The sequence below is a fragment of the Diorhabda sublineata genome, chromosome 6, assembly GCF_026230105.1.
Source record: "Diorhabda sublineata isolate icDioSubl1.1 chromosome 6, icDioSubl1.1, whole genome shotgun sequence".
NCBI lineage: Eukaryota > Metazoa > Arthropoda > Insecta > Coleoptera > Chrysomelidae > Diorhabda > Diorhabda sublineata.
Genome location: NC_079479.1, coordinates 28,912,568 through 28,939,350, shown reverse-complemented (window position 1 = coordinate 28,939,350; position 26,783 = coordinate 28,912,568). Strand labels below are relative to the sequence as shown.

The window sequence follows — 26,783 nt, the reverse complement described above, 5'->3', positions numbered from 1 at the left end:
ATTAACATTTCTAACTATATTTGAAAGCTGTTCATACGGTCGGCTTATTAATTTTTCCATTGATTGTAAATGTTCTTCAAGTTTCGGTTTGAATTCTGTATTTTGTAAATATTCTATTATTTTATTAATCGGTTTATCTACTAGCACTAATTGTGAAATGGCGTTACAGGGATGTGGAAGAAGTTTTAAATCTTTTTTCAATATATCCACTTCCTTCTTAACAACTAAAAATGGTTCCAAATATTGATGTTTTCGATCAGAAGCCATTTCTGAATTAATTTTTAATGCAAATCCAAGCACGCATTCTGATAAATCCTTTAGAGAATCAATTAGAATATTTGGAAGAGAAAAAATAGATGTTATTTGGTCGATACGGTTATTAACCACAGTTAATACTGTTTTTAAGTTACTATATTCTATTTGTACATGTTTATCGAGCTGAGAATTACATTTGACAAATTCTATGAGAAGATCTTCTAGATAAGGTGCTAGATCTTCTAGAGCAGATAATAAAGGTTCGTCCATGTTTGGTATTTCCAGTAAGCTTGTTTTTTCTATTTTGAGTATACTTTCGTTAACTTTATTTACAGTTTTTCTTAAATGTTTCAAATTATCTATATAATTTACACTTTTGGATAATTTTTTATTCATTATATTGAGCTCTTCTAATAACTGACTTATTGGTAGTTTTAATTTTTTGATAGTATCAATATCTAGCCTTTTATTGCATGTCTTTTTCACACTTTCATAATAGTCATTGATTGCTATAGACAATTTTCTCACATAATTTTTCAAATCAATTATGCTCAGTTCACTCATACTGTTTTCGATTCTTTCTACTGACTTTTCCAAGATATGCAGCAATTCCTTCTCATAATTTGGGGGTGGAATGAATTTTCCATCGACAGTTTTATAGGAACCCAGCATATTAGTAAATTCTTGTAAATAATTTATGATTGTCTCCAAAACTAGTCTATTATTTGAATCTATCTCAAAGTTATTAATAATTTCGATAATACCAAATAAATCCTCATGTATTCTACTGAAATTTTGAATGTCCTTGTTCTTCACATATTTATCCAAGCATATTTCTTTATAAAAGTCATATAATCTGCAAAGCGGCACTTTCATAGTCTTAAGCTTACCAATAACAGTTTTAATATCAAATAATTTCTCCGAAAAATGATCAATCTTCTCACATACAAACTCTACGGGAGAAGTTATTTCACATGGTAAACATGGTTTTAATTTATCTGTAATATCACCAAAATGAGCGACCAATAACTTGGTCTGTTCACAAATTTCATCAACATGAGATGTGATATTTGAAATTTGGGTGCCACCCAGAAATTTATTCAATTTATCGAATGATTCGGTGAGATTAGTCAACAGATCAATTACTATGGAGTTTCGCATTGCTTTTGGTAATTGATGTGTGAATTTACTCTCTAAAACGTTAACCGTATTAGAAATTGAAACAAGTTCTGAGAGAGCAGATCTAAATAGAAATGGAATGCAAGGAATCTTCCCATCTAGAACATTTAAAACATGTATTGTTCTTTTCAAAGAATTCCCTAGATTTTCTGTAACTGATTTGAAGATTTTATCACGTTCAAATTCAGAAATGTCTTCTAAAATCCTTTCCAGTTTACTACTGAGAGGCTTGAATGCGTTTTCAGCTACTGAGAGATTTTGTGATTTCGGCAATACGTTATTCAAAATTATATCAACTTCATTCTTCACCAACATCATATTGCTCGTTAATCGATTTTTGTCCACAATCCATTCAGGTTTATGAGCGTTTTGATTTATTTCCACGACAGTGTTAATAAGTTTAGCAAAATCAGTCTTTGCCCTTTCTGATATAGATAACATATCAGTAGATATATCGGGTAAATTTTTATCCAAGACATCCTTTTGGCTCTTGAGTATATCCACAAGTTCATTTACAGGTGTGGTGATGTCTCTTATAAGAAAAACATCTGGACAAGAAGCTCTAATTAGATCTGACTTAGATTCAAATATTGCCATTTCATTTGCGAACTCTTGTAAAGTCGGTAGAATTTCTTCAACAAATTTCATGTCGTTCCTAACTGGTGTAGATCCTGATAGTATTTCTACAATTTTTTCAAATTCAGTTCTAAGTGCTTTAAGAGGTGCCTCTGATGCACCTAATGTGTGTGCTATGGGTAATATTTGAGCTAAAATAATATCTATTTGGTAATTAACGGACAAAACTGTGTTTTTCAGCTCGGGTTTTAGCATGTTAATAACCGTCGGTTCTTGTAAATTTTCACAGATCTTCACCAAGAGTGTTGCGAAGTTATTAAACGCATTTTTTATATCTACAGATTTCGTCAGAGACTCACGTGACATATCGGTGACTGTGGAATCTTTATAATTCTCAGAAATTTTGAGAGAATCTGCAAAGTCGTTCATATAGGCTGCAGTATCTGCTAAACAACATAGACTTGGATCAGGATTTTTTAATGAGGCGAGTGTTGATTTTAATGTGGTAATCTCTTTTGAAAGATACAGTACAGGCTGCATTATCTCTTTAATGAACTTGATGTCATTTCTGTCCTGTGAAATGTCTGATAACTTCTCATCGATTATTGCCAACTGCACACTTAGTGCTTTAAGAGTAACTTTAATCTTTTGAAGTAATGGAGTTTCACCCAATAATTGCATGTATTGATCAATACTTTGTTTCGACGAATGAATTATGTTTTTCAAATCCAGTTTCTGCGCTTCGAAAATTTTGGGTTTTTTCAAATTTGTCTTAATCTTGATCACTTGCGAGGTTAAATTCTCCAAATTCTGCTTCAAATCTGAAGATTTATTCAGCAAATCCAATGATATATCATCGAAATTAGAGTCTATTGATAAATCGGTCATTTTGAGGGTTCCAAGTAAGTCATTTATAGGGACAGCCGCATCGGTAAGAGCAAGAATTCCCACTTCTCGATTTTTAACTACCTTTATTTTCGATTTCAATGAGGTGAGTTCTGATGCAAGATTCTGTACTGTTTCCAGTAAAAATTTTATTAATTTAGTGTAATTCGACCCTTTTGGTATCCCTGACAAACTCGCAAGCATTTGCCCTAACTTTTCACTCAGTGCTATTAAATGTAATTTGGACATTTGCAATAATTGTATTTCGGGTAAAGACAGTTGCAAATTATCGATTTTGTGTTTAACAGATGTAATAGCGTTATTAAGCTCTGATTTATGAGTCTCGAGAAAATTGGGTTTTTCTAAATTTTCATTAATATTAACCACTTGTATAGTCAATGTGTCCAAGCCTTTTTTAAATTCGACGGCTTTTTCTAGGAGTTCCTCTGAAATATCATCGACAGTAGAGTCTATTGATTTGTCAGTCATTTCAAGGAAATAAACAAATTCGTTAATACACATGGCAGCATCAGCCAGAGCGAGAATACATTTTTCTGGATTTTTGACTACCTCTGTTTTCGCTTTTAATGTTGTGATTTCTAATGCAAGATTTTGTATTGGCTGCAATATCTCTTTCACAAATCTGGTGTCTTTCCTTTCTTTAGGAATTTGTGATAGACATTCGATAATTTCTTCAAGCTTTCCATTGACTGCTTTCAAAGGCATTTCGGAGAGTTGCAATTTCTGTACTTCAGGTAACGATTGTTGCAAATTATCCATTTGGAGTTTAACAGAGAGAATCGCGTGTTGGAGTTCTGGTTTCTGAGCTTCGAATGATCCAGGTTTCTCCAAATTCTCATTAATCTTCACCACTTCTATAGTTAGTTTGTCCAGGTGTTTCTTAAATTCAACGGCTTTCTCTAGGAATTCCTCTGATATATCAACGAGAGTAGAGTCTGCTGATTTGTCAGTCAATTCGAGGGACTCAACAAATTCATTTATACAGGTGGCAGCATCCGCCAGAGAGAGAATACCTTTTTCTGGATTTTTGACTACCTCTGTCTTCGCTTTTAATGTTTCAACTTGTGATGCAAGATTCTGTATTGGCTGCAATATCTCTTTCACAAATCTGGTGTCTTTCCTTTCTACTGGAATTTCTGATAGACTTTCGATGATTTCTTCAAGCTTTCCATTGACTGCTTTCAAAGGCAATTCGGAGAGTTGCAATTTCTGTACTTCAGGTAACGATTGTTGCAAATTATCGATTTGGTGTTTAACAGAGAGAATAGCGTGTTGAAGCTCTGGTTTCTGAGCTTCGAATGATCCAGGTTTCTCCAAATTCTCATTAATCTTCACTACTTCTATAGTTAGTTTGTCCACGTGTTTCTTAAATTCGACGGCTTTCTCTAAGAGTTCCTCTGAAATATCATCGACAGTAGAGTCTGCTGATTTGTCTGTCAATTCGAGGGACTCAACAAATTCATTTATACAGGTAGCAGCATCCGCCAGAGAGAGAACACCTTTATCTGGATTTTTGACTACCTCTGTCTTCGCTTTTAATGTTTCAACTTGTGATGCAAGATTCTGTATTGGCTGCAATATCTCTTTCACAAATCTGGTGTCTTTCCTATCTGCTGGAATTTCTGATAGACTTTCGATGATTTCTTCAAGCTTTCCATTGACTGCTTTCAAAGGCAATTCGGAGAGTTGCAATTTCTGTACTTCAGGTAACGATTGTTGCAAATTATCGATTTGGTGTTTAACAGAGAGAATAGCGTGTTGAAGCTCTGGTTTCTGAGCTTCGAATGATCCAGGTTTCTCCAAATTCTCATTAATCTTCACTACTTCTATAGTTAGTTTGTCCACGTGTTTCTTAAATTCGACGGCTTTCTCTAAGAGTTCCTCTGAAATATCATCGACAGTAGAGTCTGCTGATTTGTCTGTCAATTCGAGGGACTCAACAAATTCATTTATACAGGTAGCAGCATCCGCCAGAGAGAGAACACCTTTATCTGGATTTTTGACTACCTCTGTTTTCGCTTTTAATGTTGTGATTTCTAATGCTAGATTTTGTATTGGCTGCAATATCTCTTTCACAAATCTGGTATCTCTCCTTTCTGCCGGAATTTCTGACAGACTTTCGATGATTTCTTCAAGTTTTCCATTGACTGCTTTCAAAGGCAATTCGGAGAGTTGCAATTTCTGTACTTCAGGTAACGATTGTTGCAAATTATCGATTTGGTGTTTAACAGAGAGAATAGCGTGTTGAAGTTCTGGTTTCTGAGCTTCCAATGATCCGGGTTTATACAAATTCTCATTAATCTTCACCACTTCTATAGTTAGTTTGTCCAGGTGTTTCTTAAATTCGACGGCTTTCTCTAAGAGTTCCTCTGAAATATCATCGACAGTAGAGTCTGCTGATTTGTCTGTCACTTCGAGGGACTCAACAAATTCATTTATACAGGTAGCAGCATCCGCCAGAGAGAGAATACCTTTATCTGGATTTTTGACTATGTCTGTTTTCGCTTTTAATGTTGTGATTTCTAATGCAAGATTTTGTATTGGCTGCAATATCTCTTTCACAAATCTGGCGTCTTTCCTTTCTTTAGGATTTTGTGATAGACATTCGATAATTTCTTCAAGCTTTGCATTGACTGCTTTCAAAGGCAATTCGGAGAGTTGCAATTTCTGTACTTCAGGTAACGATTGTTGCAAATTATCTATTTGGTATTTAACAGAGAGAATAGCGTGTTGAAGTTCTGGTTTCTGAGCTTCGAATGATCCGGGTTTCTCCAAATTCTCATTAATCTTCACCACTTCTATAGTTAATTTGTCCAGGTGTTTCTTGAATTCGACGGCTTTCTCTAGGAATTCCTCTGATATATCAACGAGAGTAGAGTCTGCTGATTTGTAAGTCAATTCGAGGGACTCAACAAATTCATTTATACAGGTGGCAGCATCCGCCAGAGCGAGAATACCTTTATCTGGATTTTTGACTATGTCTGTTTTCGCTTTTAATGTTGTGATTTCTAATGCAAGATTTTGTATTGGCTGCAATATCTCTTTCACAAATCTGGTATCTCTCCTTTCTGCCGGAATTTCTGACAGACTTTCGATGATTTCTTCAAGCTTTCCATTGACTGCTTTCAAAGGCAATTCGGAGAGTTGCAATTTCTGTACTTCAGGTAACGATTGTTGCAAATTATCGATTTGGTGTTTAACAGAGAGAATAGCGTGTTGAAGTTCTGGTTTCTGAGCTTCCAATGATCCGGGTTTATACAAATTCTCATTAATCTTCACCACTTCTATAGTTAGTTTGTCCAGGTGTTTCTTAAATTCGACGGCTTTCTCTAAGAGTTCCTCTGAAATATCATCGACAGTAGAGTCTGCTGATTTGTCTGTCAATTCGAGGGACTCAACAAATTCATTTATACAGGTAGCAGCATCCGCCAGAGAGAGAATACCTTTATCTGGATTTTTGACTACCTCTGTTTTCGCTTTTAATGTTATGATTTCTAATGCAAGATTTTGTATTGGCTGCAATATCTCTTTCACAAATCTGGTATCTCTCCTTTCTGCCGGAATTTCTGACAGACTTTCGATGATTTCTTCAAGCTTTCCATTGTCTGCTTTCAAAGGCAATTCGGAGAGTTGCAATTTCTGTACTTCAGGTAACGATTGTTGCAAATTATCGATTTGGTGTTTAACAGAGAGAATAGCGTGTTGAAGTTCTGGTTTCTGAGCTTCCAATGATCCGGGTTTATACAAATTCTCATTAATCTTCACCACTTCTATAGTTAGTTTGTCCAGGTGTTTCTTAAATTCGACGGCTTTCTCTAAGAGTTCCTCTGAAATATCATCGACAGTAGAGTCTGCTGATTTGTCTGTCACTTCGAGGGACTCAACAAATTCATTTATACAGGTAGCAGCATCCGCCAGAGAGAGAATACCTTTATCTGGATTTTTGACTATGTCTGTTTTCGCTTTTAATGTTGTGATTTCTAATGCAAGATTTTGTATTGGCTGCAATATCTCTTTCACAAATCTGGCGTCTTTCCTTTCTTTAGGATTTTGTGATAGACATTCGATAATTTCTTCAAGCTTTGCATTGACTGCTTTCAAAGGCAATTCGGAGAGTTGCAATTTCTGTACTTCAGGTAACGATTGTTGCAAATTATCTATTTGGTATTTAACAGAGAGAATAGCGTGTTGAAGTTCTGGTTTCTGAGCTTCGAATGATCCGGGTTTCTCCAAATTCTCATTAATCTTCACCACTTCTATAGTTAATTTGTCCAGGTGTTTCTTGAATTCGACGGCTTTCTCTAGGAATTCCTCTGATATATCAACGAGAGTAGAGTCTGCTGATTTGTAAGTCAATTCGAGGGACTCAACAAATTCATTTATACAGGTAGCAGCATCCGCCAGAGAGAGAATACCTTTATCTGGATTTTTGACTACCTCTGTTTTCGCTTTTAATGTTATGATTTCTAATGCAAGATTTTGTATTGGCTGCAATATCTCTTTCACAAATCTGGTATCTCTCCTTTCTGCCGGAATTTCTGACAGACTTTCGATGATTTCTTCAAGCTTTCCATTGACTGCTTTCAAAGGCAATTCGGAGAGTTGCAATTTCTGTACTTCAGGTAACGATTGTTGCAAATTATCGATTTGGTGTTTAACAGAGAGAATAGCGTGTTGAAGTTCTGGTTTCTGAGCTTCCAATGATCCGGGTTTATACAAATTCTCATTAATCTTCACCACTTCTATAGTTAGTTTGTCCAGGTGTTTCTTAAATTCGACGGCTTTCTCTAAGAGTTCCTCTGAAATATCATCGACAGTAGAGTCTGCTGATTTGTCTGTCAATTCGAGGGACTCAACAAATTCATTTATACAGGTAGCAGCATCCGCCAGAGAGAGAATGCCTTTATCTGGATTTTTGACTACCTCTGTTTTCGCTTTTAATGTTGTGATTTCTAATGCAAGATTTTGTATTGGCTGCAATATCTCTTTCACAAATCTGGTATCTCTCCTTTCTGCCGGAATTTCTGACAGACTTTCGATGATTTCTTCAAGCTTTCCATTGTCTGCTTTCAAAGGCAATTCGGAGAGTTGCAATTTCTGTACTTCAGGTAACGATTGTTGCAAATTATCGATTTGGTGTTTAACAGAGAGAATAGCGTGTTGAAGTTCTGGTTTCTGAGCTTCCAATGATCCGGGTTTATACAAATTCTCATTAATCTTCACCACTTCTATAGTTAGTTTGTCCAGGTGTTTCTTAAATTCGACGGCTTTCTCTAAGAGTTCCTCTGAAATATCATCGACAGTAGAGTCTGCTGATTTGTCTGTCACTTCGAGGGACTCAACAAATTCATTTATACAGGTAGCAGCATCCGCCAGAGAGAGAATACCTTTATCTGGATTTTTGACTATGTCGGTTTTCGCTTTTGATGTTGTGATTTCTAATGCAAGATTTTGTATTGGCTGCAATATCTCTTTCACAAATCTGGCGTCTTTCCTTTCTTTAGGATTTTGTGATAGACATTCGATAATTTCTTCAAGCTTTGCATTGACTGCTTTCCAGGGCAATTCGGAGAGTTGCAATTTCTGTACTTCAGGTAACGATTGTTGCAAATTATCTATTTGGTATTTAACAGAGAGAATAGCGTGTTGAAGTTCTGGTTTCTGAGCTTCGAATGATCTGGGTTTCTCCAAATTCTCATTAATCTTCACCACTTCTATAGTTAGTTTGTCCATGTGTTTCTTGAATTCGACGGCTTTCTCTAGGAATTCCTCTGATATATCAACGAGAGTAGAGTCTGCTGATTTGTAAGTCAATTCGAGGGACTCAACAAATTCATTTATATGGGTGGCAGCATCCGCCAGAGCGAGAATACCTTTATCTGGATTTTTGACTATGTCTGTTTTCGCTTTTAATGTTGTGATTTCTAACACAAGATTTTGTATTGGCTGCAATATCTCTTTCACAAATCTGGTATCTCTCCTTTCTGCCGGAATTTCTGACAGACTTTCGATGATTTCTTCAAGCTTTCCATTGACTGCTTTCAAAGGCAATTCGGAGAGTTGCAATTTCTGTACTTCAGGTAACGATTGTTGCAAATTATCGATTTGGTGTTTAACAGAGAGAATAGCGTGTTGAAGTTCTGGTTTCTGAGCTTCCAATGATCCGGGTTTATACAAATTCTCATTAATCTTCACCACTTCTATAGTTAGTTTGTCCAGGTGTTTCTTAAATTCGACGGCTTTCTCTAAGAGTTCCTCTGAAATATCATCGACAGTAGAGTCTGCTGATTTGTCAGTCAATTCGAGGGACTCAACAAATTCATTTATACAGGTGGCAGCATCTGCCAGAGCGAGAATACCTTTATCTGGATTCTTGACTACCTCTGTTTTCGCTTTTAATGTTGTGATTTCTAATGCAAGATTTTGTATTGGCTGCAATATCTCTTTTACAAATCTGGTGTCTTTCCTTTCTTCAGAATTTTGTGATAGACATTCGATAATTTCCTCAAGCTTTCCATTGACTGCTTTCAAAGGCAATTCGGAGAGTTGCAATTTCTGTACTTCAGGTAACGATTGTTGCAAATTATCGATTTGGTGTTTAACAGAGAGAATAGCTTGTTGAAGTTCTGGTTTCTGAGCTTCCAATGATCCGGGTTTATACAAATTCTCATTAATCTTCACTACTTCTATAGTTAGTTTGTCCAGGTGTTTCTTAAATTCGACGGCTTTCTCTAAGAGTTCCTCTGAAATATCATCGACAGTAGAGTCGAGGGACTCAACAAATTCATTTATACAGGTGGCAGCATCTGCCAGAGCGAGAATACCTTTATCTGGATTCTTGACTACCTCTGTTTTCGCTTTTAATGTTGTGATTTCTAATGCAAGATTTTGTATTGGCTGCAATATCTCTTTCACAAATCTGGCGTCTTTCCTTTCTTTAGGATTTTGTGATAGACATTCGATAATTTCTTCAAGATTTCCATTGACTGCTTTCAAAGGCAATTCGGAGAGTTGCAATTTCTGTACTTCAGGTAACGATTGTTGCAAATTATCGATTTGGTGTTTAACAGAGAGAATAGCGTGTTGAAGTTCTGGTTTCTGAGCTTCGAATGATCCGGGTTTCTCCAAATTCTCATTAATCTTCACCACTTCTATAGTTAATTTGTCCAGGTGTTTCTTGAATTCGACGGCTTTCTCTAGGAATTCCTCTGATATATCATCGACAGTAGAGTCTGCTGATTTGTCAGTAAATTCGAGGGACTCAACAAATTCATTTATACAGGTGGCAGCATCTGCCAGAGAGAGAATACCTTTATCTGGATTTTTGACTATGTCTGTTTTCGCTTTTAATGTTGTGATTTCTAATGCAAGATTTTGTATTGGCTGCAATATCTCTTTCACAAATCTGGCGTCTTTCCTTTCTTTAGGATTTTGTGATAGACATTCCATAATTTCTTCAAGCTTTCCATTGACTGCTTTCAAAGGCATTTCGGAGAGTTGCAATTTCTGTACTTCAGGAAACGATTGTTGCAAATTATCTATTTGGTGTTTAACAGAGAGAATAGCGTGTTGAAGTTCTGGTTTCTGAGCTTCGAATGATCCGGGTTTATACAAATTCCCATTAATCTTCACCAATTCTATAGTTAGTTTGTCCAGGTGTTTCCTAAATTCGATGGCTTTCTCTAGGAATTCCTCTGAAATATCATCGACAGTAGAGTCTGCTGATTTGTCAGTCAATTCGAGGTACTCAACAAATTCATTTATACAGGTGGCAGCATCTGCCAGAGCGAGAATACCTTTATCTGGATTCTTGACTACCTCTGTTTTCGCTTTTAATGTTGTGATTTCTAATGCAAGATTTTGTATTGGCTGCAATATCTCTTTCACAAATCTGGTGTCTTTCCTTTCTGCCGGAATTTCTGACAGACTTTCGATGATTTCTTCAAGCTTTCCATTGACTGCTTTCAAAGGCAATTCGGAGAGTTGTAATTTATGTACTTCAGGTAACGATTGTTGCAAATTATCGATTTGGTGTTTAACAGAGAGAATAGCTTGTTGAAGCTCTGGTTTCTGAGCTTCGAATGATCCAGGTTTCTCCAAATTCTCATTAATCTCCACTACTTCTATAGTTAGTTTGTCCAGGTGTTTCTTCAATTCGACGGCTTCATCTAAGAGTTCCTCTGAAATATCATCAACAGTAGAGTCTGCTGATTTGTCAGTCAATTCAAGGGACTCAACAAATTCATTTATACAGGTGGCAGCATCTGCCAGAGTGAGAATACCTTTTTCTGGATTTTTGACTATGTCTGTTTTCGCTTTTAATGTTGTGATTTCTAATGCAAGATTTTGTATTGGCTGCAATATCTCCTTCACAAATCTGGTGTCTTTCCTTTCTGCCGGAATTTCCGACAGACTCTCTATGATTTCTTCAAGCTTTCCATTGACTGCTTTCAAAGGCAATTCGGAGAGTTGCAATTTCTGTACTTCAGGTATTGATTGTTGCAAATTATCGATTTGGTGTTTAACAGAGAGAATAGCTTGTTGAAGTTCTGGTTTCTGAGCTTCGAATGATCCAGGTTTCTCCAAATTCTCATTAATCTTCACCACTTCTATAGTTAGTTTGTCCACGTGTTTCTTAAATTCGACGGCTTTCTCTAGGAATTCCTCTGATATATCCACGAGAGTAGAGTCTGCTGATTTGTTAGTCAATTCGAGGGACTCAACAAATTCATTTATACAGGTGGCAGCATCCGCCAGAGAGAGAATACCGTTTTCTGGATTTTTGACTACCTCTGTCTTCGCTTTTAATGTTTCAACTTGTAATGCAAGATTCTGTATGGGCTGCAATATCTCCTTCACAAATCTGGCGTCTTTCCTTTCTGCCGGAATTTCTGACAGACTTTCGATGATTTGTTCAAGTTTTCCATTGACTGCTTTCAAAGGCAATTCGGAGAGTTGCAATTTCTGTACTTCAGGTAACGATTGTTGCAAATTATCGATTTGGTGTTTAACAGAGAGAATAGCGTGTTGAAGCTCTGGTTTCTGAGCTTCCAATGATCCGGGTTTATACAAATTCTCATTAATCTTCACCACTTCTATAGTTAGTTTGTCCACGTGCTTCTTAAATTCGACGGCTTTCTCTAGGAATTCCTCTGATATATCCACGAGAGTAGAGTCTGCTGATTTGTCAGTCAATTCGAGGGACTCAACAAATTCGTTCAAGCAGGTCGCAGCATCTGCCAGAGCGAGAATACCTTTTTCTGGATTTCTGACTTTCTCTATTGTTCCTCTTAATGTTGTAACTTCTAGTGCTAGTATCCTCATTGGTTCCAATGTAGCTCTCACAAATTCCCCGTTTCCTTGCTTTTCCGATATTTTCTCAGCGATCTCTTCCAATTTTATGGCAAGTCTTCTCAGTGGATATTCAATTATTGGTGTAGTATATAAATGAGATAGCAATTGATCCATTGTTTGTTTCGTAGATATAAGCACACTAATTATCTCTCTCTCCTCGATTGTTAAATCAGATGTATTCTCAATCAATTCTTCCGCTATAGCGGCAAGTTTCTTCAATTTTCTAATTAACTCTTTCGATTCATCAATCATCTCATGATGTACTTCTCCTTCAGAGTTAAACGTAATTTCTTCGCTATTCTCGATTGATTCAACTAAGTTTTTCAAACATCCTATTGCGTCGACCAGATAATATATTTTCAATTTGGATATTTCGGATAATTGTGAGTTTCTTCGTATAATCACCAGTTGATTCAAGAGTCCCCTTAGTGATGGTAAAATTCTTCTGAAAATTTTGTCAGCATCAGTTTCATCATATTTTGAAATACGTTTATCGTTAATTCGGATTTCATCTTGAATAAGTTGAAGCTGAGTGTGCATTGTTTTAAAAATTGGAATAAAATCTGATTCTATTTTCAAAACTTTCTCCAATGTAATGGAAAGCCCTTTTATATGTACTTTCATTTCTAGAATATCTTCTGTTGTCGCTTCAGATACACTTATTTTCTCATTTGTTGATTTAATTGAACTCCGAAGTTTTTGAAAGATATTAGCAATTTCTTCTAAATCATGTTGGAATATAGGACAGATTCCTTGTTGTTGCTCCACTATTCCAATTTGTGTCGACAGGTCTAATGAAGGATCGATTAATTCTGTCAATAGTATCAAAATTTTGAAGTTATCGTCGTTTTTGTTCTGTAAATGTGCCTTCAAAATTTTCAGTTCACTTATAAATGATTTGGTTGCGCTTAACAATTCATGGAGATAAATTGGTTCATTAGAAAAACTAATGTTTTGCAGCAGATTCAGAATTGTTATCGTTAGAAGTTTATTAGGTTCGCATAAGCATTCTAAGACTTGTACTTTTTGAAATACCTCTGCAATTATCTTAGAGTTTTCCTGTAGTTGTATCAAACTATGAACTAAATTTGTATCTCGATCTATAGCGTCAAATGTAGATACCAACTCTAAAAGTATCTTATTTTGTTCTGTTAATAATGGATGTTTTGTTTGTTCTGCAGGGTCACAGTCAATTTTTAAAAGCTGGTCAATACTGTCGTATAAAAATTCTATGGGTAATTTCAAAGCTGAAGCTATTGTAGAGATGTGACTGTTAGTTTCAGAAGCAATATTTGTTAATTTTTGTTTAAGTATTTTAACGGTTTCCAAATTATTTTCTAGTGGACCATGCTTTGCTATTAATAATTGTTCTATATTTTCAGTTAAACTAGAAATAGCAACCAAAGGAGCTTGTAGCAGAGTTCTAATGCAAGATTGTGGACTGCTATCTAGTGCTGCTAGTACTTCTCCTCCTTTTATCTTCACAGATCGTAAATTTTCTAACAGAGGTTTCGTTAAAGGTGCTTTTGATGTTACGATTACTGTGTTCAATTTTTCTAAAATAAATTCAATTGCTGACACACACTGAAGCTCTTGTGAATCCATGGATAATTCCTCTAATATTTCACTGATTTCTACTAAATGTTGCAAAGGTTCGTACAAATTGAGGATGGGAATTAAAAGTTGACTCGGTTGTACTCGTTGTTCAATTATATCACTTTGTAATTGTAATAATTCTTCTTGTACTTTGTTAATGTTATCAGTAATAGTTAGTTTGTCATCTGAAACTTCTACTAATGACTCAGTCAAACATTTAAGAGAATTTTCGAATGATGAAATGTGAATAACGGTTATTTCTGTTTTCGGTACAGCTAATATTTGTTTTAATGTATTGTTCAATTCTAGCAGGACACTTTTGATAGTAGATTCTTTCAAAATTTTATCAATATCCAATAAGGTTTTATGTATTTTGTAAATGTGAGGTTCAATAATTTCAAAAAATTCTGAATAATTTGTTAATTGTACATTTGTATCGAGCGCATGGTGTAAATCTAGCAGTGGTAATTTTAAATGTGTTAAAGCAGCTATGTCTTCATCAGAGTGTTTTTTAGCTACGTATTCACCTAAAATTATTGACTTATCTCTAATATTATTTTTTGTTTTATTGATATTTTTAATTATTGATAATTCATTCTGGATTTTTATTATTGCTTTACAGATTTGCTCTAATGGATGAAAAATGCTTTGTAACAATTTGTTTTCATGGTCGCTGTTCGTGATTAGAACTGCTCGCATGAAAAAACTTATCAATTTGTTTTGTAAGCTTTGAAATTCATCGCAATAATCATATATTTGAGTGTTTTCGATATCTTTCGTATAGAGTTGCTTAAAACAATTTTCCAGCGTTTGCAAAATATCAATTTCTTCCAATGACGGATCGATATGTTTACATTTACTCAACTCGATTTTCAAATTTTCTATAGGTTTTTCAAGAATCGAAAATAAAGTTATATTTCCTATACCTATGTACTTGGCTTTAACTATGAATTGGAGGAACTGAGTTAAGCATGAATTCATACCTTGAATTGAGTCAGAAGTATCTGAAGTGTGGATGAATAGATATGCGACGTCAATTGTATCCAATAAATTATTTAGTTTCGCTTTAAACTGACCGATTGCATCGTGTTCGTAGTCTTGACTTTTTAGAGCAATTTCATGTTCAAAATGTTTGATGTCTTCTATTAAATCCTCATTAATATTTTCAAAAAGCGATGTGATGCTATCGGCTACAGAAATTATAATTTTTGTTTCATTCAATGACATATTGTCAATAGAAGTATCTTCAATTGACTGTTGGAATGTTTCTAAAGGATCATATAATTTTTCAAATAAAAGTGACTTCAAATTTATAGGAATTTCATTGCTTATTAATGTACTTATCTTAGATATAACTTGCTTCAACCGATCTCTGGAATTAGCAATTTTATCTTTGATTTCTCTGTTAGTTGTATTAATTTTATTTATTAACTTTTCGAAGCACCTCAGAATATCATTCAATGGATCTGAAAAATCTTTCAATTGAGAATCTTGATTTATACTATCAGAAAATGTTCTAAGTTTGTCTGAATATCTTTGCAATGTATTACTTTGTTCATAAGTAACTGGAAAGTCAACGTCCTCAATTATTTTGATAAGATCATCTATTAAATGATTTGCCATTACTAAGAGTTGAATATCCACTGGCGATAAATTTAATTTTTTGTCTTCTAAAATAGTAACACCTATGAAATTAAGGGTAGATAAAGGACGTCGTAATTCAGAGAAAAACTGTTTGTAATAATCTTTTCCCATTTCTGCCAAAATTACTAAATCTTGTAATTTTTGTACAGATTCTTGGAATTCACCCAAAGGCTTGCAAACAACTATTTTATTTGAATAGCTCAGTTTGAAAATGTTTTCTCCAATATTTGTAATTTTTGTAGCGAAAACTGTAACTTCGTCATCTTTTGATGCATTTTTTATTTGATCATTCAATTGCTGTGTTATTTCTTTCGCAGCATGCAGAATATCCTCACTAACCGGCTGATCATATCTATTTTCATATTCCAATAGCTCGATAAACTTATTTAAACACTCATTGATAATAACAAGAATATGTTTTTCCGTCTCATGTACCAGCACCAAATTACTAATACACATTTCACTGGAATTCAACAGATTTTCAGTTTTCCCTATTAAAGAAACACTCTCCTCATTGGATTCCGTTTTCCGTATTTCTAATACATCTTTCAATCTTTCAAGGGAGCAAAGTATTTTCAGTTGTTCTTCTGTTCTCAGGGGAATATTTTCAACAAGGTTTATAACATTTTTCACAGTTTCTTCTAAATGTTCCATTGTTGTTTTTAAATCTGAGCTTGCAGGTATAACAACCACGGCCAATCTCAAAACTTCTATTGCGGATTTTACGTTTTCGGGTGACAAAGGTTCTGTACAAGTTTCATTTTTCTGGTTTGATATTATGTAGTTATTCAAAACGTTTAAAGTATTGTTAGCTCCTTCGAAAGCCGTTTTTTCCACTTCCGTTCGGGTCACAGACAACTTGATGGTTTCTTTAAGTGCTTTGACCGATTTTTGAAGATCGTTTATAGCCATCTTCTTCAATTCTGGGACAGATTGGGCTTCGAGTTCTAACAGTATGTTGTTAAGATTACTCAACGAATGCAAAACTAAATTAACGTTGGGAGCAACATCTAATTGCGGAGAATCCAGCAAGTTAGTACTGTCTGTACCAGCCACACAATTATCCTCTAATTTTTGTTTGTTGACTTCATCTTGTAGTCCTTCTATTTTATTTTCAGTAATTGTGGGAGGTTGTGATTCGGGTTGCTGTACTGTAATAAATAGTTCTGGTTTATCTGTCAATAATACTTCGGAAGTACTTTCTATATTTAAAGTCTGTTCTACATTCGCATCTTGTGGTATATTGGGCTCTAAAATAGAAACTGCTTCTACAGGTATAGTAAACTCTTCTTGTGAATTTGCTATAATCAGTCCGGTATCTTCATGAATACCCACTGTATGTGATATTTCTTGTGTCTTGTGAGATTCCATTCGTACAGGTTCTGAATCATCTACAATAAGAATGTCGTCACTTGGTACTGACTCTTCTCGCTGCATACTCACAATCTGTTCTATTTTAGGTTTAAATTCATCTGCAACAAGTATTTCTGAAGAAGACAAGGCTTTTATTTGTGAAGTATCTTCTTGTTGCAAGTTTATTAATTGTGATATTTCACATTCTGATGAAGCTGCAGTGAGCAATTCTGACGCGGCCACTGCAGTAGCATCTTGTTGAATATCAGAAGTTTGTTGCGGTACTTCAGATTCCAATCTATCCGCAATAGAAACATCATTGGTAGACACTGCCTCATTCTGTTGCAGAATAACAGCATGTTCTATTTTGGGTTCTGATTTATCTGCAACCTGAATTACTGAAGATGCTGTCTCTATTGTTACAGTATCCTCTTTCAGTATATTTTTATCTTGTGGTAATACAGATTCAGTTGTTTCAATTATTGCTGTTGTAGCTATTACCTCCGTTGATACAGAATCATCTTGTTGTAGATTTGTAGTTTGCAGCAGTACGTCAGAATTCAATCTATTCACAATAGAAACGTCATCGGTAGACACTGCATCATTTTGTGGCAGAATAACAGTATGTTCCATTTTGGGTTCTGATTCATTTGCAACTGCAAGTATTTCTGTAGAAACTGTTTCTTTGTTGACATTTTCTCCAAGTATATTTTTTTCTTGTGGTAATATACATTCATTTGTTTGAAGTATTTCTGGACTCACTATCTCCATCTGTACATAAGTGTCTTGTTGGTATTTTGTGATTATCTGTAGTTCTTCAGGTTCTGATTCGACTTTAATAAAATCATCACCAGCATCTGTTATTTTCAGTTGTTGTGGACCAATATCTTCTGATTCATTTCCAGCAAGTAACTCTGCAGAAGAGACTTCCTCTATTTTCCTGGTCTCTTGCTCTGATGAAGCTGTAATGAGTTTTTTTGCGGTATTTACTACCTCTATTGGTACAGTAGCATCTTGTTGGATATTTACAGTTTGCTGTGGTACTTCGAGATATGATTCATGTGTATTAACAGAATCATCGGTGGGTGTTGCCACAGTTGGTTGAAGAATAACAACTTGTTCTGTTTCAGGTGCAGATTCATTTGCAACAAATGTATTGGAAGAAATTGTATCTGTTACTGCAGTTTTTTCTATAAGTACATTTTCGCTTTGTGGTAGTTCAGATTCAGTTGCAATAACTATTGCTGAAGTAGACTCTACAGGGGTTGTAGTATCTTCTTGCATTTTTGTAATTTTTTGTAAATCTCTAGATTCTGATTCATTTGGAAGAAGAGCATTGTCTCTAGGATTTATCTCTGTTTGTTGTAGAACTACAGTTTGTTCTATTTTGGACTCTGATTCATCTACAACAAGTATTTCTTTAGGAACAATTGCCTTTGCTGTCGCAGTATCTTTTGGTTGTACATTTTCAACTTGTGACACGTCAGATTGTGATTCAGTTGCTATAGGTATGTCTGAAGTCATCATTATCTGCAATAAATTAGTAGAATCCTGAATATCTACAGTTAAAACATTTTCAGTAGATGCTATTTCATCGAGTTGTCCATTTGCAGCTTTTTCCACTTTAGGTGCTGTTTCATTAGCAACAAATATTTTTGTGGAAGAAACTTTATCTGCAATTGTAGTAACTTCATTTTCTACACCTTCAACTTGTGGTAATTCAGACTCTGATTTAGTTATTTCTGAAATATTAATTGTCTCCTTTGGAGACTCTTGTTGGACATTTACGATCTCTTGTAATATTTCAGATTCATCTGCAGTACGATCATAATCAGTAGTTGCTATCTTTTCCCGTTGTAAATTAACAGTTCGCTCTATTTCTAATGAAGCTGAATTGAGTACTTCTGAAATAGTCTCTTTCAACGATGCAGTAACATTTTGTTGGACAATTGCAGTTTCCTGTGGTACTTCAGGCCCTGGTACATTTTCAGTTAGAGCAACTGTTTCTTTATTTTGTACAATTGGTTCTGATTCATGTTCACTATGCACAGGAAATGCTGCAACTCTTGTTGCATTAATTTCTTGCTCCATATCTGGTTTTTGTGGTAATGGAATTTCAGATTCGGTTGAAAAGCATTCTGTTTCCCTAACTTCAGTAACCTCTTGTTGTATATTATTAATTTTTTGGAGTACCTCAGACTCTAAAGTATCTGCTATACGGGCATCATCAATAGGTGTAGTTTTTTCCTGTTGTAGATTATTAGCTTGTTCTATTTTAGGCTCCAATTCTTCTGCAACTAGTAGTTTTGTAGATGATATTTCATTTCTTGTTGTAGTATCTTCTTGTGGTACATTTACAATTTGAGGTAACTCAGATTCTGATTCAGGAGCATTCAGTTTTGCTGAAGTGGAGAGTGTTTCCCTTGGAGCAGTTATATTTTGTTCATTAGAACGTTCTTGATCAACTTTTATTTCTGATGCATTTGAATTAAGACTATCTGAACATACTGCTGTATCTTTTTGTTCCACATTTGCCACTTGTGATAGCTCAGTTGCCGTAAGTATTTTCGATGTAGTCACTGCCTCTATAGGTTCATTGATCTCTTGTATATTTCTCTCTCTAGAGTATGATTCATCTACAATGAGAGCATCTGCACTAGTTTCTGCTTCATCTCCCATTTCGTTATCTTTCACATGTTCAGCTTGTGATATTTTAGATTCTGATTCAATTGCAACAAGTATTTTTGAAGCAGTGTCTTTCTCTTGCTCTATGTTTGCAATTTGTTGTAACGTTACAATCTCCATTCCATCGGTTTTATGTATTTCTACACTGGATAATATAGATTTGGTTTCAGAATCTTGTTGTGGTATTTGAGGTTCTGCTTCAGTTGTTACTAAAGATGCCACTGTTTTCACAGGTGCTGGTGTTTCTATATTCGTATCTTGTAGTAGTTTAAAGTCATCTGCAATATGTATTAGTGCAGTATCTTGCTTATTGGATAGTTGTATTTCTGAGCTAGGTATTTTCTCTTCAGGTTCATTTATATCTGATATGTTTGTATTTAGATGTACCTTGAGGTTTGATTCATCTACTGCTTCTATTGTAGTATTTTCATCTGTTTCTATATTTATATTGGTTTTTAATGACATATCTTGTATTTCTGTAGTTGGTACTTGCTCTTCGATTATTTTTTGTTCCATTGCAGCTGTAGTATCTGGTTTCTTCTGGGATTCATTTTGTATCGATTCAATAACGTTGAAAATATGGGAAAGCAATAATGAAACTGGTGATTCGATATGAACTATACTCGCTTTCAAAGTGGCATTTCTCAATTGGAAATCACCTTGCATATCTTTTATATATTTTTTTGATTCGAGTAACAATCTCTTTTCTTCTTCTGTTAAAGTAAACGAACAAAATTCTGCGAAATTATCCAAAGTATCGTATAAAGTTGATAACACATCTGGACTTGCTATTTCGTTCAATGGAATGATTATTTCTTTGATTATTTTATCGGCACTGTACTTTTTAACTTCATCCGCATGTGCTTTTTCTAATTGCTTCAGAATATTTGGCAATAGATCAACAAAATCATTTAGTAAAGGTGATAAACTCATGATTGCAGAATTTTGATCTATACTCTTAGATGCTTCTTTCAAAATATTTATGAATATTGATATTTGATTGAATCGAACTTGTGCACTACTGTCAGTAATTAATTTTTCGTTGATGAAAGTATCAATCTCGCCGAATATTTTGCTCATATTTTCCAAAAATTTATTGTCATTTTCATTCAAAGGCTTCTCTATCAAATCGTGAATATTTGTTTGCAATGCATAGGAACATTTATGCAATTCAATTATTTTATCTTTATCAACTGATTTGTATTTTATTGCCGCAATATTTTTTGTCAAATTCTGCATCGAATCAGTTGCTAATTGTATATTCTCCATTTTAGTATTTTCGTTTTGTTTTTCTATTTCACGAATATCTTTGAGAATAAACAGACTTTTGCTTATCAAAAGCTGCAATGTTTTTATGAAAGGGACTGTAGTATTTAGCTTATTATGTTCTAAGAACTTAGATATTATCCTAATATATTCTTCAGTTATATTATATTGCTCAGATATAATAAAATCGTTCAGTGTTTCAATCATAATAATACAATTTTCGATAAACGCAACTTCGTTTTCATTCACAATATTCACTTTGGGTATATCTTCTAAAATAAGTGGTATTGTGTAAGATAAACTGTCGGGTAAGATATTTTTATGACATTTTTTTATCTTATACCTCTCACAAACGTCTTGTAAGTTATTAAGTTGTTTCGTAAGTATATTTTTTATTGCAATATAACGTTTAGTTTCTAAATTTGCTATAGTTATACTAATCAAATTATTTATACATGAAGATAGTTGTGGAAGATTTCTTATGCTTTCCTTAATTTCAGTTAATTTAGATTTACATTGTGAATAATCGAATGATTCCTCATTCAATAATAACTTTATAAGCAAATTTAAATGATCTAACATCTTATTAACGTCTTTGTTTAGATAATCATCTTTTGGAACTGTTCCCGCAATTTGTATAACACTTTCTACGGCTTGCTTAAGTTCAATATTGAGTTTTGTTTCGATGTCATCAAATAACTTCATGGTTTCAAGCAACTGCTCCATTTGTGGTGATTCCATTGTATCGGAAGATTGTTTTGGCATTATATTCTTTATAGAAGTATCAATATTTTGAATAAGTTCGAAAATTTCTTTTCCTATGTATTTATTTTTAAGTTGCTCCTCTAATCGATCAATTAAATCAAAATTCTCTTGATTGGATATATCTAGAAGTACTTGGTTTAAGGTTCCTGAATATTTTTCTAATGTATAAACCTGTTCACAATCCAATTTCTCTAAGTGTTCTACTAGCTTCTTTATTTTATCAGAAAAATCATCTCTGATTTGTACATTTTCTATTTTTTTGATATTAATCAAAATATCATTGAAATTAGCTTTACTTCGATTAATAGATTTAATCTTATTAATCTCTGCCTTTAATGATTCTACACTAACTGTTACTGCAGCTTTTTTATTTTCCGGAAAATCGGTACGACCTAATCTTAAATTTATTTTTTCTATGCTTAGCTTAAATTCATCTAACGAATTTGGATCGTCCCTAAGTAATACCTCTTCTAAGGAGGAGTTTATGCTGTTTAATAATTCACGTATAGCTTTGGAAGATTCACTTTTTTCTATGTCATGAACTATATTAGTTATATTATTCATCAAACTCTCAGTATGCTGAATTAAATCACTATAAATTTGATAACCTCTTACTTTAGGTAATAACAACAATTCTTTTATTAAATTTAAATACTCGAGATTCAATTGTTGTTCGACCAGTTCCTCATTCAATTTTTTCAATAGTTTAACCAAGTTTTGTAATCTTCCAATCGTATCTTCTTCGGCAAATGGTGAGTTTCTAAACATTTCATCTAAATATTCAGTATCTAGTACTGTAACTATATTATTTTCTAAATTATCTCGAGAATGTTCAACCAGGTCTTCTAATTGTTCAATTATTAGTAGAGCGAATTCCATTCCTTCCCCATTATTATAACCTCCAATTCCTTCGAGTATATTCAACAGATCTTCGTATGTAGTTTGAATAATGGCTTTTTGGATAGGACCCACTAATAACTTTTGTATGTTTGTTAATTTCAATTCCAAATGTCTAAGTTTTGATATTATCGTCATTTTTTTCTGTTCTATTGTTAGTAAAGTTAATACATTTTTTAGAGCTTCCCAAAGCTCTCTAGGAACATCATGTCCAATCATAAATTCATTTTCCAGTAATAACAGATTGTCTTCCAATAACCCTTCTTCTGAATTTAACAAACCACGTAAAATATTATTTGTAATGTCAATAATGTGATGAGATTTCTCTACTTGCAGCTTTCCTGGGACCAATGAAGAGCATCCGTTACTTATTATTTGTAAAGCATTTAGTAAAGGCGGTTTGACAGTGGATGAGTAAGTTTCTGAAAATATTTTGATATTATCTTCTAGACATTGTAACTTGTCTGTTATCCCTTTACCTGGGGCAGGTTCTAATAAAGTATTGGGGTCTTGAATATTTTCTTTCATATAATTTGATAAATTTAGAACAACACTTCGTATTGATTCAGCAAACAGAATGTCCGTATCGGAAGTGATCACGAAGTTATCAGTAGATTCTTTCAATGATTCTAATGTACTGAAATCTGATAGCAAAAATTCATTATTTGAAATATTTTCTATTACTGTATCTAATTGTTCTAAAATATTCTCAGCCTCTATAAGCAGAACACTTTCTTTCATATATTTTGAAAATAGAAGTTGAGTCACTTCCACCATACCTTGCAATTCTTTCCAAATATTTTCTGGTATTCTAGATCTCATTAAGTTAATTTTGGTTTTCAACGTTTGTAAATGTTCATTCTGATCATTGTCTTCATCGCGTATATGATCATGTAGCTCCAATATAGCACCAACAAAATCAACTAAAGAATTCACGATTTGTTTAAGTCTATCGTTTTCAATTTGTTTTAACACAGTTAGAAGTTCCATAGCGTTTGGAATTATTTCTTCAATGATTGTAGATAATTCATTAAGATCACTGCTGGAAGGTATTGAAAATGTTAGGGTATGTAATGATTCTGAAATACGTAACAAATCTGGGAAATCGCTGGTTTGTATATCGTAGTTAAATAATTCTAAAGAAATTATCTCTATACAATTTCTCAAAGGGCTGTATAATGTAAACAATTTTATTTTCATTTCATCTGGAATCATTTCTAAAATGTGATTAATGGATATAAGAGGATCTCGAATGGACGCAAACGTTTCTTTTCTGTTCATTTGAGTTTTTTGGATGTGTTCTAAATTCTTTTCAAGTATATCAAGTGGTTCAGATAACTTATTCACTACATCGAAATGCTCTTCAACCAAAACTTTGTTGCTTTCGAATATAGGACTAGATTTAATACATTCTATTCGATCCAGAATTTGTGATGTAGTTTCGTAAACGTCACATGGTATTTGTTCATTTTGTTCAGATATACTAACTTCATAGAATATAGCTAAAGTTTTTTCTAGCTCACTTATATTTTCTTTCACTTTAACTCTATTTTCATCTGAAAGTTGTTCCGTTATAGGTAAAAATTTTCTCATACTTATAATTTTCTGTCGCAATTCTTCAATATTTTGTTCACCGTATTGTACCAACATTTCCAAATGTTGAGTTTCATCTAATATCTGTTGATGCATGACGGCTACATTATATTGTAGGTGTTGAAATGTTTGAAATAGTTGTCGTTGCACATCATTATCAGCCTGATCAGCTAATAAATCCAAAGAACCTATTATTAAGTTTTCTATAATTTCTAGAGGAATAACATGTTTCTGAAGGGATGTTCTATCGTTTATTGTTAATTCTGTTTTTAATTTACAGAGGAGGTTATCATCAACTATTATATTAAGATCATTTATTCTTGACAAAAATGGTTCAAGCATAGATAAATACGGCTCCATGCAACATTCGTTTACTTGAACTAGAGCTCTTTTAGTGTCTTCGAGTAAAGAATTTGGAACAACTGTTGAAGAAGATTCCTCAAGTACAATAACCATATCATTTTCTTCGGTATTTTCTATTTCTTCGTTGACATGGTCTGGGCTAGTCACAGGTTCTATTAATGTGTTGATTTTTTCTCTAATTTCATAAATTTTACTCCTTAAAACGGTAAATAAGACGCATAAATCCATACTTTGTAACACAGTATCGTCTATTATAACAGAGTCTTCTAGTACATCGAGCAAATTAACACTGTCTTCTAAAATATATTTTCCTGAAGTCGGAGTAATACTTCTTATCAAACTGTTGAGTAAATGTATTGGTTCGTTCAAATTTTCTAAAGCTGTAATAGTAGCATGAGTCTGATACTTACTAGCTTCTTTTACTGTGTTCTCGAGATCATTTTGCAGGGTAGCAAAGTGCGCCAAGCTATTCAAAATAGTTGTATCGGAAACATTTTTCCTCGCGGTTTCGATACTATTTAACAATTCTTCGATAGCTTGAGATATATTACTGAAAACAAGTTTTGTCACTTTATCTAGTACTTCAGTAAAAACTTCCTCGTTTGAATTTGAGATGTCTGTTTCTTGTTTAACGGATGCTTTAATTCTATTCAGTGAAGTAATTATTGCTTCGGCGGGAGCAGGTAAAGATTCTAGGATATTCATATTGATTACCGCAGAATGTTTGTCATTTGGATCCTGAACTTTTATTACATTCAAACTTTTTGAAATATCATCAACTGGGGTACTTATATGATCTAAAAGAGCACGTCGGACTTCTTGTTGCAAAGACTTTTCAGTAGTATGCCTCATTGCTTCTTTTTGAATGATTTTTATCTCTCTAATCAAAATCTCTACGGGATCTTGTAATTTCTCTAGCATAATTGAACCTAAAGAAATACGTTGCTCTTCTGAGGAATTACTGGTAATCATTTTCTGTATATCGATAACTGTTTCTTGAATATTTTCAGCAGCTTCCATCAATTTATCTAGTACATCTATATCTGTGCTGGAATGTCTTCTAGATCTATGTGACAGACTTTGCGGTTTTGCTGCCAATAATAAATTCATTTTATCAAATTTGACTTGCATTTCCTTAATGGTAATACATACTTCTTGTATTATTTTGGAAGGTGTCATTCTTCCCGTGGCCTGCGTTATGTTCAGTTCTTTTTCCAAAACTGCGATATTTTCTACATAATTTAAGGCATGCTGAATTTTACTCCCTGTCTTCAATAATATATTCGAACAAGTTTTCTGTATCAAAGTATGTTCCTTCCTTTTAACGTTTATACAATTTTCAACCACTATGAGACATTTTTGTAAATCAAAAATTGGCGGTGCCACTAATTCGACAACATATATTTCGGGTCGTATTTCTTTTTGTTGAAATGTTTCGAAAATCGTTTTAAGATCTTTAATTGGTTGGGTGATAGTTTCAAGTATTTCAGAACTGGCAGCAGTGTTCGAAGACTTCTCAGTAGAGATGTTATCTTGGACTGTAGCTAGATCTAAAAGTATGTCTTCTAAAGTCAAGTGTAAATTTTTCATTATCATATTCGCTTCATCTAAAAGCTCTGTTATTCTATTAGCTGTCAACTTAGGATCTATCACCAATCCATCTCCTTCTTCGCCTTGAAGATCTCTTTGTAATGCTTCTGATATTTCCAGACTAATGGCTTTTTTAACATTTTCTCCACCTCTTCTAAAACCGTCTTTGGACATTTCATCCGAGCTTTGAGATGATTGTCGTCTCCTTTGTTTCATTTCTTGGCTTTCACTTCGATTTACTCTTAAATCGGACCCTATTTCGTGGGCTGTATGAGGTGTTAGAGGTCTTCTATCGTCATCTCCTGGCAAACTTGATGTTTCCGTGATAGCAGCTACTTTGAATGCATTTTCTTCGAAAATTTGATTTTTATCTGAACTTATGGCGCTTTCATACTCTCCATAGGATTCGGTATCTAATTCAGCAGCACCTGCTAAGCTTTCATCGCCTTTTTCCGAATCTATGGATAAATTTTGTGTTAAACTATAGTACGAATTACTTCTTAGAGAATCAGATTTACGGGGTGGTCTTTTAGGAAACTCTCCGCTAGAAGTTAATTCTATTTTCAATTTCTCAGATGTAAATGTAGCTTCATTAGTAGTAGACAATATTTCATCTACATCCGCCTCTGTTCTCAAATCCTCTTCCGCTGTATGGAAATAATCTTCGGAAACGTCTACGAGAACTGCCTCCATTAGAAGGTTCCCAGATTGAGAAGACTCCTTCACGAATCTAAGAGGTGGTAATTCGATGACGTTATGTT

The 26,783-nt window shown here is 34.0% G+C and overlaps 1 protein-coding gene across 4 annotated transcripts in view; it reads right to left on the bottom strand.

The window, feature by feature from the left end:
* LOC130445048 (uncharacterized) overlaps nt 1–26,783 on the bottom strand; it is a 140,780-nt gene that overhangs the window by 82,834 nt on the left and 31,163 nt on the right. For 3 of the 4 annotated variants that reach the window (XM_056780532.1, XM_056780534.1, XM_056780533.1), the window contains one exon: nt 1–26,783. This exon is cut by the window's left edge and continues 3,280 nt beyond it. In XM_056780532.1, coding sequence (XP_056636510.1) covers nt 1–26,783 — 26,783 coding nt within the window. The other variant, XM_056780535.1, reaches the window with a different exon arrangement.